Below are 16385 nucleotides of genomic sequence, written 5' to 3'. Positions count from 1 at the left end.
GAATATATAAAGCGCTCTTACAACTTACAACGAGCAGACAACTCAATTTAAAAAGGGCAAGGGACTCGAATAGACATTTCTCCCAAGTAGATATGCCAGTGGCCGACAAACATATGAAAAGACACTCAGCGTCATTAGTCATCAGGGAAAAACAAACCAAAACCACGAACGAGATACCACTTCACACCCACTTCACACCCACCGGGAGAGCTCTCTGTAGTCGAAAAGAAAGGTGGTACCAAGTGTTGACAAGATGGGGAAAAATTGGGACCCCCGTGCAGTGCCAGGGCAGCCGCTGTGGAATACAGTCTGGCCATTGCTCAAGAAATTAAAGATAGAGCGACCCCGTGACCCAGCACTCGCACCCCAGATCTACACCCAGGAGAATGGAGAACAGACGTCGAAACAAAAATTCACACGTGAATGCTTATAGAAGCCTTATTCACAGTAGCCAAAATGTACGAACCACTCAGACATCCATCCACAGGTGAATAAATAAAATGTGGCGTATCCATACAGCAGAATGTTCTTCGGCGACGAAAGGAAGTACTGAGCCACGCTACGACATAGGTGAACCTTGACCTTATCATAGGAAGCGAGAGAAGCCAGTCACAGAAGACCGCATACGACGCGATGCCATTTATACGCAGCTTCCAGAAGAGGCGAATCCACAGGGACAGAAAGGCGATCGGTGGAGGCCGGGGGGGTAGGGAAGCGCGGGAGAGTATGGAGAGTGGCTCCGTAATGGGGTCGGGGTTTCCACGTGGGGGTGACAACAAAGTTCTGGAACAAGGTCGTGGCAGTTGTTGCATAACCGCGTGGGTGTGTTTAATGCCACGTCATTTGCGATGGTAAATATTACATCCCATGTATTTTGCGACAATAAGAAAATAATACTACCACCAGATTTCCACCCCCAGATAAATGATATGATCGGCCTGGGGTGCGACCTGGCTGTTCCAGCTCCTGGGGAGGTAGCTATCCCTATGTGTATGACACGGTGCAGCTGCAGCTTGTCCAGGGTCACAACGGATGAGCCAGGCCTGCCCACAGCAGCGCGTGGCCTTCCCTCACAGAGGTCACGGGTCTGCCCCCTTTTGTCCCCAGTGCTGGCTGCTTCTTTGGCGACGAGGTAAGGGGCAGTGGTGAGTCCTGCGCACCGAGCGACACGGATGCCTCTTTGGAAGCCGACAGACCGGGGCCTGACCAGCCTGTTCCTGCAGAGTCTGTGGATGGTCCCAGGAACCCCAGGGACAGCTTGGCCTCAGGCCCAGGCACTGGCAGGACCACAGAGTGTGCCGTGGAGGTCGCTGGCCTGGCCACTCAGACTCCTGGGCCCGGGCCTCGACCTGGCCTGGCCTCCACCCCGGCCGAACTGCCCTGGACCAATATTGACCTGAAGGAGCCCAAGAGAGCACCCAACCACTCGGCTGCTGGCTTTCCAGAGACCACGGGCCTCTCCTCGCTGGGGCTCCTCCCACTGGGCTTGGAGGAGCCCTACGGGGCCGATGACCACCCGCTGTGGGCCTGGGTGTCCGGAGGAGGCTGTGCCGTGGAGGCCCACGCCGTACTCAAGTGGTTCACTGTCCAGTCGGGTAAGCGCAGGTGTCTGAGGGCCCAGGCCCCCCGGGGGTGCTCCTTGCGGGGGGTAGCAGAGGAGGGAGCCCTGGCCTGCTGCCCAGCTGTGGGTGGGCCGGGCGCCTGGCCCTGAGGCTCTGCTGGCCTGCAGGCCTGTCCCCCTCAGTGCAGACGCTCTCCTTGTCCATCATGCCGGCCCAGACCGCCGCCTGGCGGAAGCAGATCTTCCAGCAGCTCACGGAAAGGACCAAGCGGGAGCTGGAGCATTTCCGGCACTACGAGCAGGCTGTGGAGCAGGTGGGCAGTTCCCGGAGGCACCGTCCTTCGGCTGGTGCCCACTGAGCGCCCACAGTAGACTGTTCCGAAGGGGAGGTGGAGGAGACAGAGACGCATCCTCTGTCCGACCAGCTCAGAGGCAAAGCCGTCCCTTCTGAGCCCCATAGATTCCAGGATGAAGATATGAGTCCAACTAGACTCATCCATCTGGAAGAACTCAGGCCCCATTGTGCTCCAGGCACAGCCTCGGCCCTGGGGACCTCAGTGGGAGGCATGGAGAGGGGAGTGCTGTCCCCTGGAAGGGACCCCAAGAAGACGAGTGAGGACAGGTTGAGGGCTGGCCCGGAGGCCCTCAGGCAGAGCCCAGCCCCTGGAGGCCCACAGCCAGGTTGGGAGGCAGAAGCTACATGAAGCACATGGCTCCTCGGGCCTCGGCTGCTAGTGCAGAAGCATCTCGCTGGGGCCGAAGCGTCGGACCTCCAGACGCAGGCAGGCCAGGTGTGGGCCCCAGCTTTGCCACTGACTCCCTCAGTGACATTGGGTCAGGCACAGAACCTCCCTGAGCCTCAGTTTCCCCATTTAGAGCATGGGGTAAGAGTGTTGACCCCACAGGCTGTTTGAGAATTAGGAGGGTGTGCAGAGACAACACTGGCTTGGGGGCCCGGTGCCTGTTGGCTGTATGATAGCGCCACCTTGGTCATTAGGGGAAGTTAGGGAGCTGGGAGCGCTGGGCCGGAGCCCCCTGTGAGGCAGTGAAGGCTCCAGCGCGGCCCTGGGGTGCTGGGAGCTGGGTACACATGGGACCAGAGTCTGGGGCCCCAGCGGCCTACCTGTGACTCTTGGGTCCTGTGCCGCAGTCGGTGTGGGTGAAGACGGGGGCCCTGCAGTGGTGGTGCGACTGGAAACCCCACAAGTGGGTGGACGTCCGTGTGGCCCTGGAGCAGTTCACGGGGCTTGACGGGGCTCGGGACAGCATTCTTTTCATCTACTATGTGGTCCACGAGGAGAAGAAGGTGTGTGGGGGCTCCCGGGGGAGGGGGCCCCAGCGCCGGCCCGTGGTGACAGCAGCCGCGGTCAGTGGCCGGCAGGTGTGTGCAGGCCCCTGCCGCAGCCTCAGCGAGCCCCCTCCTCACGGAGCCACTGACGGTCACTGGGGTTTCAGCTCAGGGAGTTAAAGCCCCTCCACCCTCCCAGCACTGGGGTTCGAACCTAGTACGAGCGCCCTTGTTGACATCAAGAATGTCACTAAGGCACTTGCTCATGAACGAGGCTTCCCTACCAAGCACGCTGGGTCCCAGAGCCCACCACTCAAACCCACAGGCCCCGGGGGGACCCCTAGGACTGGCTCTCTGGAATCAGGGGTGCCCCAGGCCATCCCTGTCCCTCCACCGTGGCAGGGGCTCCACCCAGAGGCCCACTGTGCCCCCAGCCCCACAGGTCCCCCCTCTGGCCTGGTGACAGCCCTGCCCCCACTCTCTGTCAACAGTACATTCACGTGTTCCTCAACGAGGTGACGGTGTTGGTCCCTGTGCTCAATGAGACCAAGCACTCCTTCGCCCTGTACACGCCTGAGAGGACCCGGCAGAGGTGGCCTGTGCATCTGGCTGCTGCCACCGAGCAGGACATGAATGACTGGGTGAGTGCACATGAAGGACGGGCTGGGCTCCAAGGGCAGCGCTTCTGGGGCCACCCGGCCTCGTCCTGCCGCCCACCCCCTTCCCAGCGCTGACCAGTCGTTTCCCCACGCCAGCTTGCCCTGCTCAACCTGTCCTGCTGCGAGAGCCGGAGGGTCCACGGCCGCCCCTCCCCACAGGCCATCTGGTCCATCACCTGCAAGGGGGACATCTTTGTGAGCGAGCCCAGCCCGGACCTGGAGGCCTCCGAGCACACGCTGCCCTGCGACCAGATGTGAGTCAGCTGTGCTCAGGAATGGCCGGCTGGTTCCCAGGGCTCGAGTCTCCCTGGGCCTGTTGGAGGACCCCGAGGGGGACCAGAAGCCTGGCATTTAGGGTGGGAAGGCAGATGGGGACCCAGGAGGGGACACAATGCTCCCAATTCTGACCCAGGGTTTCCCCTAGGTCCCTTTGAGCCCCTGAGGACCAGGGGAAATGTAGGTGAGACCAGGAGACCCCACTCAGGAGGGGACAGTGGATGCTTGTATCCATCCTTCGTTCATCCATTCTTGGCCCTGGGTGCCCAGCACCCAGATGGACAAGTCAGATGACCTCCAGGGACAGTGGGCAGTTCCTTGGCACACGGGAGGGTGACCCAGGTGGCACCCTGCAGTCTGCCCACTCGGAGGCTGTGCTGTCACCCCTCAGTGTGCTGGCCCAAGTCGTGGCTCATCCAGATGAGACGGCCCTGCCTTCTGCCCCCACATGCCCGGCCCAGACCCCCAGGGGCCATGAGGAACAGGGGCTGCTGGCTCGGACCCCCTATCCCCACCCCGCAGACCCTTAGTCTCCTGCGCCCACTCTGGGGCTGCGTTAGCTCCGATCACTGCTGGATGGGAAGGCAGGCAGGTGCCATCGTCCTTAATAAAGTCCACCGTTCAGAGCCCAAAGATGAGTCAAAATCGGATGTTTGAGGGAGGCCAGTGAGCCAAAAGAGCTTTCGGGGTAGAAGGCTGGCAAGGTGTGTGGTGACCTCTCTCCCCTCGCTCCAGGTTCTGGCGGCAGATGGGAGGCCACCTGCGGGTGGTGGAGGCCAACGGCCGGGGTGTGGTGTGGGGCATTGGCTACGACCACACAGCCTGGGTCTACACTGGCGGCTACGGCGGAGGCTGCTTCCAAGGTGAGAGCAGCCTGGACGCAGAGGCTGGCGGGACCAGCTCCCTGAGCCCTGCCCACAGCCTTCCCGGGCCAATTCCTCCTCTAATCCCACCTGGCTTCCCTGCCCCACTCCAGAGCCACTGTCCCAGTGTTGACTCTTGGCTGACAGCAGGCTGACAGGTGACCTTCACCACAGCCAGCCTCCACAGAGAATGGTCCCAGAGCCAACCCTCGAGGCGTGGCCTGGCCTCCAACATGCCTTCCTGGGCACCCACAGCTGAGCTGGGGGCTTTGAAGGTTCTAGAAGGCAGCTGCCAGAGCCTCCACTGTGTCCAACCCCTCATTTCACAGACAACACCCAGGGCATAATGGGGTGGCCCCAGGACCTGGGTCACGTGATTCCCAGGCCTGAATTCTAGACCCTGAATAGCTGGGTCATGCCCTCGGGGGTGCCAGTTTGCTGAACCCCTGTTGGCTCCCCAAGTTCTGGGCAACAAGGTCCTGTGTCTCCTCCTGGGAAATGCAGGCAGAAACAGACTCTCAAGTGGAAAGTTCCATGCCACAGCCCACATGCCCTACAGTGAGGGACGGCCAATCCCGGAGAGCCAGGTGTGGTCCCCTAAGACCACGGGAACTGCACATCTTCCTCGTTTGTGAGGCAGGAACTTTACAGATGAGATTGGGGCTGGTGGACGCTGTGTGAGTGTTAATACAGAGGGAGCTGCTGGGCCCCCGCACCCGCCCGGTGCCTGGTCAGTGGGAAGACAGGGAGGGAAGAGGTGCAGCCAAGAACAGGGTGTGAGAGGAGCTGGAGGTGGCGTGGACAGGAGACGTAATGCACTGCAGGGCCTGGTCGTGGGGGGTGTCACCCCAGAATAATCACACTGCGAGAACCCCAAGCCAGGCGCGCGAACCCCTCTCTGCTGGCCCTCCCCGCTCTCTGCGGCCTTCAGGGCTTCAGACGGAAGCCCGAGTCCCCAGCCGGCAGCCTCCTCTCCCCCCAGGCCTGGCCAGCAGCACCAGTAACATCTACACGCAGTCGGACGTGAAGTGCGTCTCCATCTACGAGAACCAGCGCTGGAACCCCGTCACGGGCTACTCCGGCAGGTGAGCGGCGCGGGCGCCAGCCGGGGGGGCTGCCGGGCCCAGGCCACGGTCGTGACGGCAACACAGAGATGGCATGTGGTGGCCTCACCATCGGGTTCTCGAGGGCGACCCAGCTCGTCTAAGCTCCACTCCACCTCAGACGGGGAGATCGTTCATGACCTTCCAGTGTCGCACGGCTTGAAGGATTTCCTTGTTCGTCAATATTTGTGGGTTTCTCTGTTCACCCCAGTAAATCAGGGTTTGAGCTTTGCTGAGGCAGTTGGTACACGGTGCCGGAGTATGTCCTGGAGACCTGTGCGTGGGGTGTGTGTGACGTCCGCACAGAATGCTGGCCTGCTTGCGTCCCCACTTCCTCCGCAGTCCTTCAGAAGACGGACAGGGCAGCCGCGGGCTCTCTGGTCCCTGCAGAGCATGCACACCAAGGGCCACGGCTCCTGCCATCTGAGCCTCGTGGCCACCTGCCTGACACCACCGTGTGGGGCCTGTCGCTCTGTGAGTGTCTGGGTCGGCTCGGCCACTGTCACCAAGCACCACACACTGGGCAGTCTAAACCATGGACATTCCTTCTCTCCCCGTCTGGAGGCTGAGGAGTCTAGAATCAAGGTGTGGGCAGGGCCATTTCCCTCTGAGGCCTGTGAGGGACAGTCTGCTCCCAGCCTCTCTCCTGGAGGCCTCTGCTGTCCCTTGGTTTGTGGCAACGTCCCTCCGGTCTTCACATCACTTCCCTTATTTGGGAAATTTGAACTCAGGACACTGTCGTATTGGTTTAGGGCACACTCCAGTGACCCCATTCTGACTTGGTCACCTGCAGAGACCTTCTTTCCAAGTAAGGTCACACTCATGGGTACTGGGGATAGGGCTTCGACATCTTTTGGGGGCACAGCAGCCCGTAAGAGGGGAAGAGGTGGGCTCTCAGCTCTCAGGCGGGTAGCCTGGCTGCAGGTGCAGCCCGGGCTCCCACGTGACGGGAGGTCAACAGGTTGTTGTTCCCGCCCCCCGGGGCAGTTCTGTTTTTCACCTCTTTGGAGATGCAGGAGTCCCAGGTGCTCGTGTCTTATCTGTCACCATCTGGTGCTGGCTGGTCTCTCCTCTTCCGAGTCACCCCAGCACCCCCATTGTCCACCACAGGGGTCTGCCCACCGACCGGTACATGTGGAGTGACGCCTCGGGGCTGCACGAGTGCACCAAGGCCGGCACGAAGCCCCCGTCCCTGCAGTGGACCTGGGTGAGCTCCGGGCTGCGGGGCGGGGGCTGGTGCCGGGGGCCGCCCATGCTGACCCACCTCTCCTCCAGGTTTCTGACTGGTCTGTGGATTTCAGCGTTCCCGGGGGCACAGACCAGGAGGGGTGGCAGTACGCCAGTGACTTCCCTGCGTAAGCATCTCTCTGCGTGGGGAGGGGCCCTCGCCTGCCCTGCCACCCTGCATCGCTCCAGCCCCCGCAAGCAGCCAGGTGTGGCCCAGGAGCAGACCTGGGCTGCCTTATCAGGGGTGGCTTTGGGGAGCCTTGGTCCAGGCCTTGGGTGCTGGGCGCGGGTGCCTGGAGGGAGGTGTTGGGTGAAGAGGCAGCTTGAACAAAGTGTGGAGTGAGGCCAGCGCCTTCCTGAGAAACGAAGGGAGAAGTGGGTGACAGGTCCATAAAGCTGGGAGGCCCTAGTGGCCGGTGGGCACGTGGCACTGGTGTGCAGCACACCCTTCACGGTGCACAAGTTACATCCATGTGGAAGACAGAGCTGTGGGAGCCCGAGCCAGGGCCTCTGAGCAGGCCCAGCCCCGGGGATGAGGCAGGTGTCTCGGACAGGCAAGCCCACAGGCTCCCCTTCAGCCACAGCCAAGCCTCCTGGACTTGACCCTCCCCTTGTCTCTGGGCCTCAGCTGGACTGTTCTGCAGAAGGGCTCTGACAGGCCCGGTGGGGGGGGGGTGCTCAGAGCCCCCTGGCTAGAACCCCCGGTCCGGCAGCTTCCACATCCTGGCCCCTGGAGACCCTGACCCCGGGGAGACCTGCGCCCCAGAGACCCCGGCCTGCTGCCTGTGGAGCCCACTCTGTGGCTCACACGGAGGCTCTGCCCTTAACGAGTGGAAAAAGAATGTGTGTGCCTGCACAGTGTCCCTTTCTGGAAACCTCCACAAAGTGGTCTTGATTTCAGCTTCTTTCTCTTGCAGCTCGTACCATGGGTACAAAACCATGAAGGATTTTGTCAGGAGAAGGTGCTGGGCCAGGTAAAGACAGGAGTGGCATGGTAACTGGGGCTGTGGGCCTGGTCCTCCTGCAGGGCCCTCCAGAGCCAGTCCCCATGGAAGAAAAGCGAAGGAGAGGAGGGAGGGAAAGAGAATCAAAGTAAATGTCAGCCCAGGAAATGCCCTTGGGCTCCCAACACTCTCTGGTTTCTGAAGTTTGTTTTCGAGAACAAATAAGAGAAATGTCACTGGCTCTGCTCTAAGCAGGACAGGCAGGTCGGGATGGGAGGCCTGGCTGGGGGCAAGGCAGGGCAGGGTGGGGCCGCCTCTCTGGGCCCCTCATTCCTGCCAATTGGAAAGGGGTGCCCACTTGGGCGCTGGGGGTGGTCCTGGCCCTCCCCCCAGGCCCTCGGAGGCCGTGTGGGCTGAAGGGCAGCCCACTGCTACCGTCTGCAGCCTCCTGCCTGTGTGTCTAGAACAGGTGGCTTGCCATAGCGTCAGACCCCTGGGTTCTGCTCTCTTCCACTGTGCAGAAAATGTAAGCTGGTGACCAGTGGGCCCTGGCTGGAGGTGGCCCCTATCGCCCTTGGGGACGTGTCCATCATCCCAGAGAGCCCAGGTGCCGACAGAAGTGGGCACAGCATCGCCCTCTGGGCCATCAGCGACAAGGGGGACGTGCTGTGCCGCCTGGGCGTGTCGGAGCTCAACCCCGCGGTGAGCAACCTGCCTCCGGGGCTCTGGACCTGCCCACCTGTCAGCCCTTGGCCCTCTTGGGGTTCTGGAAGATTCTTCTCAAAAGAGAACTCTGGACTGAGGTCCAGCTAGGCTCAGGCCTCAGCCGGCCCCGGACAGTCCCTGGGACTGTGGACACTATATGTAGCCCAAAGGGGTCACTAGGTTCTGTGGGCAGTTGGAACCGAGGGTGAGGTTGGCGTGCGGAGCTGCCAGCTACTGGGACCTGGGGCATGGGGAGGGGCAGAAGCTGGGCCCCGGCAGCTCTCAGTGACTCTACAGGCTCCCATCCCCAGGGCTCCTCCTGGCTGCACGTGGGTACCGACCAGCCCTTCACTTCCGTCTCCATTGGGGCCTGCCACCAGGTGTGGGCCGTGGCCAGGGACGGCTCCGCCTTCTACCGGGGCTCCGTGTCACCCACGCAACCGGCTGGTGAGTGCCGCCCCTCCAGAAGGATCCCTGCCAGTTGTGAGTGGGGACAAGGAGTGACTGGGGCTGGTCGGAGCGAGGCTGCACGTGCTTCTGCTTCCGGGGGGGGAAGGAAGACAGGTGTCCTCGTGTTCAGGTCAGCTGGACCAGCGTGGAGTGAGTGCTGCCTGTGGACCAGGCACTGGGGCCGAACCAGGACTCCCCAGAGGCCATGTCCCCTCCTGCTGGGACTGGCTGGGGGTGGTCATCCTGGTAACGGGGCCGGGGCGGTCCCTTGCAGCTGCCCTTCACCAACCTCGGCCTCTAGCCTGGGGCATGGCTGGTTGTGGGCACTTTGCACATCCTGCCCGTCGGAATGCCCTCCTGGGGTGGCCCTACATGGCCTACTGACGGCTCTGGCGATTCTCCGGGCCTGCAGGCCATGCTGGCTTGTTCTTGGCTGGATGTCGGATGTCCAGACGGTGTGTGGCCCAGGGGTGCTCAGATGCGTGGTGGGTCGCACATTGCTGCCCTCCACACAGGGGAGGGGACACATGCAGTGGTTGTACAGGGCGGCCCCAGGACGGGCTGGCCACCGCGTGCGGGCTGAGCACCTTGTGTCCCTGTTCCAAGATCGCCCCATTGGACCCACTATCTGGAACCCACCACAGGCCCTGAGGGCCTGGGGCGAGGTGGGGTGTTGGGGGTTTTGCTCTGCTTGGCCTTCAGCTCACACCGGGCCCTGTCACGTGTGCGTGGCCTGCGAGCTGCAGGGGAGGCCACGTGGTCCACGAGCACATGGGGTGGCAGGTTCGGCGTCACCCGGCTGCGCCCTAAGTCCAACTTGCGCTGCAGGCGACTGCTGGTACCACATCCCGTCTCCTCCCAAGCAGAGGCTGAAGCAGGTGTCGGTGGGGCAGACGTCAGTGTACGCCTTGGACGAAAATGGCAAGTTGTCTCTGATGGGCACCAGGAGAGACTAGGGCTTCCCTGAGCCCCCGGTGGGACGAGACCCTCACCAGCCCCAGGTCCCTGACACAAGAGCGCCGTAAGCCGCCGTGAAAGGCTGTCAGCCTGACGTCAGCCTCCGAACAAGGCCCTCTCCCCAGCTGCGCAGAGCACGGGGGCTCCAGCTCTGCCCGGGCCTCCGCGGGGGGTGTAGCGCCCCGGCTGCGTGATGCTGCATGATCCTGGGGCTGGTGGAGGTCACCCGGCTGGGCCACCGCGGGCAGGGCTCTCGCCAGTTCCCTTTTCTGCTTTGCGGCTGTCGTCACAACGAGCAAAGCGAGGAAAAGGGCAGAGTCGGGACTGGGACCAGCGCTTTGAGTCCAGGCCCTGTTCTCTGTATTTGTTTAAGGAATTCCTTGTCCTCCGTTTCTCATGCGTAGAGAGAGCCTGGCAATGCCAGCCCAGCACAGCGGGACGGTTATGAGGTTCAGGTGGAGTCCAGTGTGGCGAGGGTAGAGCTGGCTCCGGCCCCGGCTTCTCTTCCTGGGTCGGCAGGAGCCCCAGGAAGTGTGGGGACAGCCTCCTCTGTCTCTGTGGCCAGACCCTGAAGTGGGTCCCAACACTCCGGACCCTTCTCTCTCCAGGGAACCTGTGGTATCGCCAGGGGGTGACGCCCAGCTACCCGCAGGGCTCCAGCTGGGAGCACGTGTCCAACAACGTGTGCCGAGTGTCCGTGGGGCCCCTGGACCAGGTCTGGGTGCCCGGGGCAGAGGGTCCGGGGGGCTGAAGGCGGACCCTTGCTCTGGGGGTTTGGGGTGCTCCGGGTTCCCCACAGTCCCAGAGCTGGGGGCTGGGCCCTCACCAGGTCTGTGTTCCAGGTCTGGATTATTGCCAACAAGGTCCCAGGGAGCCATGGCCTGAGCCGGGGAACTGTGTGCCATCGCACAGGCGTGCAGCCTCGAGAACCCAAGGGGCAGAGCTGGGACTACGGCATTGGGGTGAGCGAGGCCTATGCGGGGCGGCTTACCTGGCCCAGGGCGGCGTGGTCACACCACATGCTCTGGGACCTGGTGTCAGGGTGGGTGGGAGGCCCCAGACAGAGCTCCTCCGGGGTCCTTGATCTCCCACAGTCTGGAAGCATAGTCTCTCCCCTTGACCTGCAGCAGCCATGGGTGACGAGGCTCTCTTCTTCCAGGGGGGCTGGGATCACGTCACCATCCGGGCCAATGCCACCAGAGCCCTCAAGAGCAGGTCCCAGGAGACAGCCAGTGATTGGAGTGGGGAGCCGGGCCTCCCCAGCATGCCCTCGAGGGTGGCCGGAGCCCCGCACGAGGCCCACGGCCCTGTTTGCTGCTGACGCTGCCCCCCTCACCTGAAGCAGGTTTCATGCAGGTGTGAAGGATCAAGGTTGATACGTGAGCCTTCCCGTCTGAGCCATTCTTAAATGTGGAGCCTGGAGGGAACCTGGCCTGAGGTCACGGCCACCTCAGAGGCACTGGCTGAACCAGCCCAGAAATGTGAAGCTTTGTGGATTCTCCCACACGTGTCCCGTCTGCAAGGAGGGCCATGGAGCGGGCTGGGGGCCCCTTCACCCCGGCCTTTCCCACCTGTCCCTCCTCACTCTGCCTCCCCCCTTTCCAGAATGGAAACCTGGAGCCTGGAGCCTTCCAGGAATGCTGCCCCAGGGAAGCCAAGCCCACATACCGCCCCCCCCTTGTCCCCAGACAGATGAGGCATAGCCTCCCCTCCCCCCCAAAGAAAATGGCTGTGGGGCTCAGGGCCACTTTGCCCTGTTCTGGGATGCTTTTTCAGAGCCAGACGCGAGAATACGGTTTAATTTCAAAAGTTCAACAAGAGTTGGCAGCTTGGAAGGAAAGGCTGGGGAGGGTTGCCTTTCTCCGGGGTGGGCACAAGCCCCTGGCGCGGCTGCAGGAAGCTGTCCGCATGTAGAACTCTTGGCATCCGCCCCCAGCTAGCCTTCTCCTGTGGGATTGGGGGTTGCTCCCTCTGTGTCTGATCAGGCGGTAGGGGCCGTGGGGACATGGGGTGTGCCGGCCGCAGCCCCAAGCCCTACACGCCAGGGCAGGAGCCCTCCCCCCAGGCCAGCAGGAGAGCACCTCCCGTCCTGCAGTTTCTCTGCTGCTTTTTTTTTTTTTTTAAGATTTTATTTTTAAGTCATCTCTCCATCCAACGTGGGGCTTGAACCCACAACCCCGAGATCAAGAGTTGCAGGCTGTACCGGCCAAGCCAGCCAGGCGCCCCTTCTCTCCTGCTGCTGATGTGATTATGGCCCCAGTTGGTGAAGTGCAGATGTGCTTCCAGACACTTTGCCTGGAGGCCATCAGAGCCCAAGTTGGCCTCTGCTCATTTGGGGACAAAACGAACTGACTCCAGCCTTCCCCAGAATTCCCATCAGGAGGGGTCAGCTGTGCCTTTGACCCCGTCTTGCAGGGTGGGGCTTGTCGGCAGAGGCTGACTTGAACGAGGGCACTGGAGGGGCCCGATGGTCTCTGCGTTTGCCGGGATTTGTGGAGGTGCGACTGGGACGTGTGGGTGCTGGTTGGGGACGCCGTCCTGGGTGTTCACACCTGTCAGGTTGTCTCCGGATGGGCACCGTGGGTTTCTTCTACAGCAGCGACCTGCCGTTCCGCGGTGACTCGCTGTCTGTAGCTGGGCGACTGTGTCCTCGCTGCTGAGTGCCCACGGCCCACCTGCTCAGCAGCACCGAACCGTCTCGATTCCTTGGATGCTTTATTCAATAAAAACTCACACCACAGTGTAAAGGGCATGCTATTTTTTTTTTTTATTGCTACCTTGTGATGGAAACGCACAGTTCCCCATGAACGTCCAGCCTGGGGCCAAAGTAGCAGTCATGGTAGGATCTCTTATTTTTGTTTTATGACACAGCATTGGTTTCATTAGTACTCTGAAGGGACCATTAGGAGAAATCAAAGCAAATTTGGGTCACTTAAGAAACATTTTTACCACAGTTACAGCAGGGGCACTGGCCGTTCAGTTCCAAGGTAGGTTTTCTCACAGAAAAGTCAAAGTTCTGGTTTCTCGGCTCCAGTCCATAGGGGTCTCGGCCTCCTGAGCTCACACAGCTCTGGTCTGCAGGTGGGTGCAAGGCCCGGGCACAGGCCAGGTGGCAGGGCTCGGGGCCAGTGGGTTGCTGGCTTTGGATGTCCTTGCAGGGCAGAAGGACCCAAGACAAGTGCCGAGGGAGAAGGCCCAGCAGCAGGCCTCGCTGGCCCATCACCAGACCTTTCCCCTCCCTGGCCCCGCGTATTTAACACCCCGAAGCTCAAAGCTCAGCTGGGACCTTTAAGGATGATTTGTGTCACGGCCACAGAGTGTGCAGCTGCCCTCTGGCCACGGGGGAAGAAGGACCAGACACCTGAGCCCAGGTCACCCTCTGGGAAGCAGAGGGGAGGCAGGTGCCAGTTTGGGACAGGAGCTCTGAAAGCTGTCATCTGCAAGGTGGTGAACCACAGACCCTCCCACCACCACGGGTCATCGGGCACGGCCTCCTGGACAGAGCCTCTGCTGGGCGCCCCCCCTCCTGGTGCTTTCCGCTCAGCTTGCGGTTCCTTCAGCAAGTTTGGGGGTGCACTGGGCTCTGCAGGCCTTATGTTGTGTCCCAGCTGGCAGGGCACCCCCAGGGAGCGTGGGCCCCAACAGTCCCAAGCTCCAAGCGGCCTTCAACCTCAGCTCCCACCAGTGGAATGTCCTGACCACCGACCTTCCCAAGTGGGCGCCTCCAAGGGGCAGGCCAGGAGCACGTGGGGTCCCCACCTGACCGTGCCGAAGGATGGCCGGGGCCAGACCAGGCCTCCCAGGGCCACCTTCCGGAGGGCCTGGCACAGGGCCTGCAGAGGGTCTAGCCAGCACCCAACCCGGAAAGTGACGACCAATGTGGCTAATGGCTGTTCTGAGGCCGCTGCCTGCTGTTCTTGATCCTAATGCCAAGCCTGGCAGTGGGGCTGGGGCCGGGACCACCGGGGTTGGGAGGGTGTGAGGTGGCCCTCTACTGTGGCAGCCCTGCCCCCATGCTGCTCGGGCCCCCACCCGGGAGGGGCTTGGCCCCCCAGCACCTCGTGGACAGCTCTCGGGGACAGCTCTGGTCTCATACGCCAGACCAACCCTACCCTCGCCACAGCCCCTGTCACTGGGGTTCCTGCCTGAGGCTGCCAAGGCTGCCCTGTCCCCTCCCCATACTGGCTGTGGGCACAGGGATGAGGGAGGAGAGATGCCAGGGGGCACTGAGAGCAAAGTCGCCAAGCCTGTCCCCACAGAAGGAAGCTTGGCCTGAGGCGGCAGGGGACCTGCCAAACTGCCCAGGCCCGCCTCGAAGGAGCAGCACCAGGTGGGGGAGGGGAGCTCCTGCCACCCAGGCTCCTTCCCGCACAGCCCTGCAGGGTCCGCAGCTCCAAGCTCCATCAGACTGACCGCCCTCCGCCACCGCCAAGACCCCGGCAGTGGGCAGTATGACGGCAAGCAGCAAACCTGGGTGGGACGCGGACGGACGCTGCTCAGGGGGAGCGGCGGCTACCAGCCTCCCCCCAGGCCTGTCCCCAGCCCCGCAGCGCCAGCCGCGTGCCCCTCCACAGTCAGGAGCCCCCACCCAGCAGGAGGCAGGAAAAGGTCCCAGCCGCTCTTCCTGCCAACGTCCCTTTAGAATTAATTTGAGGTAATCGGATTAGTATTTCTAGGGGTTTGGGGGTTTCTCACTGACACATGCTGAATTACACGCATCCATCATCTCAGCTTAGCCACACTCCATGGCCACGGACTTTGCTTGCTCTGTGCCTCAGTTTACCCCGAATGAGGAGGCCACAACGGAGGTTGGAGGAGGAGCCTTCTGGGCCCAGGGCCTCCACAGGAACTGGGGAAACTTACCAAAGCTGACCTTTTCCTGGAATCCCCTTGCCTCAGGAGGGAGTTGGGAGTGAAGAGAATTTAGTTACAAAGGCCTGTCCACTGTGGCCTAGTCGATTAAAAAGCAGGTCCTGGGACCTCTGAGGTTTGGGCCTCATGCTGCCCAGAGCCACGGCCTGGACCAGGACACTCACTGGTTTTGTCCCCTCGAGGCCACGGTGTGCCCCACGGCGCCAGCTGAGCGTTCGGGGAAAATGGAACCGCTGGGGCCATGTCCACGCGGGCTGTCACCACCAATCTGGGGCTCTCCGCACAGAGGCAGCAGGGCCGGGAGGAGCGGGCCCGGCCGCTGACCCCCAGGCCGGGCGCTAGGAGCCCTCTCGGAAGCTGTGGATCTGCGTGGAGTACCTCTGCAGGTGGCCCTCGGGCTGGGGCTCAGTGGCCCCCAGCACGCCCCCGGCCGCCTGCTGCTGCTGGTAGTGCTGGTAGAGCTTGGGGCCCGGCCCGTCCAGGCCTGGGAGGCGACCGCTGGACATGGTCAGGATGGTGGAGGTCAGCGACTTGATGTAGTTCTTGGCCAGGGTGAGCGTCTCGATCTTGGACAGCTTCTTGTCGGCGCGCACGTGCGGGATGACCTCCCGCAGAGCCTGGAAGGCGTTGTTCAGCTTGTGCATGCGCTGCCGCTCCCGCTCGTTGCTCTCCAGACGCCGCTGGACGCTGCTCTCCCGCCGGCCACCAGGCCCCGAGGCCGGCCGCCGGCGCCCGCCCTCAGCGCGCCGCCTGCGCCCGCGCCGTCCTGCTCCGCAGACCCTTGGTCAGCTCCAGCCCCGACCCCTGCTGGGGCCTGTCCGGGGTCCGTTCCCCTGTGGTGGCCTCTGTGTCCTGCGGTGGCACCCGGCGCCTGGGGGGCCGGTTCTTGGTCTTCATGGCTCCAGGCTAGTTGTACCCACAGATGGTGGCTCTGAGGGAGGCCCTGGGAACTGAAATCCAGAACACCCCAGGGTCACACAGCAGGCTGGTAGACGCTTAGGACGCCCAGGGGACACAAGGCAGCTGTGCCCGGCAGCCCCCTTGCTGCCCAGTGGTGGCTGACCACGTGGTGCATAGTGACCCCAGGCCCCTTCCCCCTCACACATGGAAGCCCTGAGCCGAGCCCCCCAACCACATTCCCGTTTGACCTCAGGGAAAGCCCTCAGAGTTTTTTCTCTGATCTGGTGCCCCCTCTCAACACGGCTGATCCCTGGATCTTTCCCTGGCCCCCTGCTCCTCACCGCCCCCTGAGCTTAGGTGGCCTTCAACACCTTTCTCAGACCACCCAGAGATGTGCAGGACTCTAGCTCAGCGCAGGGTCTGCCTGAGGTTGCCGTGCCTCCCACCTGCCCTAATGGACAGGTGCCCACTCCGCCACCACACTGACCCACAGCCGCTGGATGTCACACACGCAGGGAAGACACTGGGGCCAGAAGCGCTGTGGACATGGGGCAGCTGTCCGCGGTCGACAGTGGCCAGA

General features: G+C 62.4%; 2 protein-coding genes across 10 annotated transcripts in view; one reads left to right on the top strand and one right to left on the bottom strand.

Moving 5' to 3' along the window:
- The window catches only part of TECPR1 (tectonin beta-propeller repeat containing 1), a 26037-nt gene extending 13257 nt beyond the window's left edge, over nt 1-12780 (top strand). For 5 of the 9 annotated variants that reach the window (XM_002927575.4, XM_034669804.1, XM_034669805.1 and 2 more), the window contains exons 10-25: nt 1108-1595; nt 1730-1875; nt 2712-2867; nt 3341-3490; nt 3605-3762; nt 4520-4647; nt 5630-5732; nt 6861-6957; nt 7026-7105; nt 7895-7951; nt 8443-8623; nt 8938-9073; nt 9905-9997; nt 10642-10748; nt 10876-10995; nt 11193-12780. In XM_002927575.4, the coding sequence (XP_002927621.1) occupies nt 1108-1595; nt 1730-1875; nt 2712-2867; nt 3341-3490; nt 3605-3762; nt 4520-4647; nt 5630-5732; nt 6861-6957; nt 7026-7105; nt 7895-7951; nt 8443-8623; nt 8938-9073; nt 9905-9997; nt 10642-10748; nt 10876-10995; nt 11193-11354 (2362 nt within the window). In that variant the 3' untranslated portion in view covers nt 11355-12780. Of the gene's footprint in view, nt 1-1107; nt 1596-1729; nt 1876-2711; nt 2868-3340; nt 3491-3604; nt 3763-4519; nt 4648-5151; nt 5606-5629; nt 5733-5961; nt 6832-6860; nt 7184-7894; nt 7952-8442; nt 8624-8937; nt 9074-9904; nt 9998-10641; nt 10749-10875; nt 10996-11192 lie in introns of those variants that run through there. The other 4 variants (XR_004628342.1, XM_034669806.1, XM_034669808.1 and 1 more) reach the window with 4 other exon arrangements.
- Nucleotides 12777-16385, bottom strand: BHLHA15 (basic helix-loop-helix family member a15). The gene is given in 2 exon segments (XM_011235162.3): nt 12777-15658; nt 15660-16385. Coding segments are annotated over 2 exon segments (558 nt in total). The 5' UTR covers nt 15803-16385; the 3' UTR covers nt 12777-15243.

The sequence above is a fragment of the Ailuropoda melanoleuca genome, chromosome 10, assembly GCF_002007445.2.
Source record: "Ailuropoda melanoleuca isolate Jingjing chromosome 10, ASM200744v2, whole genome shotgun sequence".
NCBI classification, from domain to species: domain Eukaryota; kingdom Metazoa; phylum Chordata; class Mammalia; order Carnivora; family Ursidae; genus Ailuropoda; species Ailuropoda melanoleuca.
The sequence above is the reverse complement of the archived record's forward strand: the minus strand, read 5'-3'. Positions and strand labels throughout refer to the sequence as shown.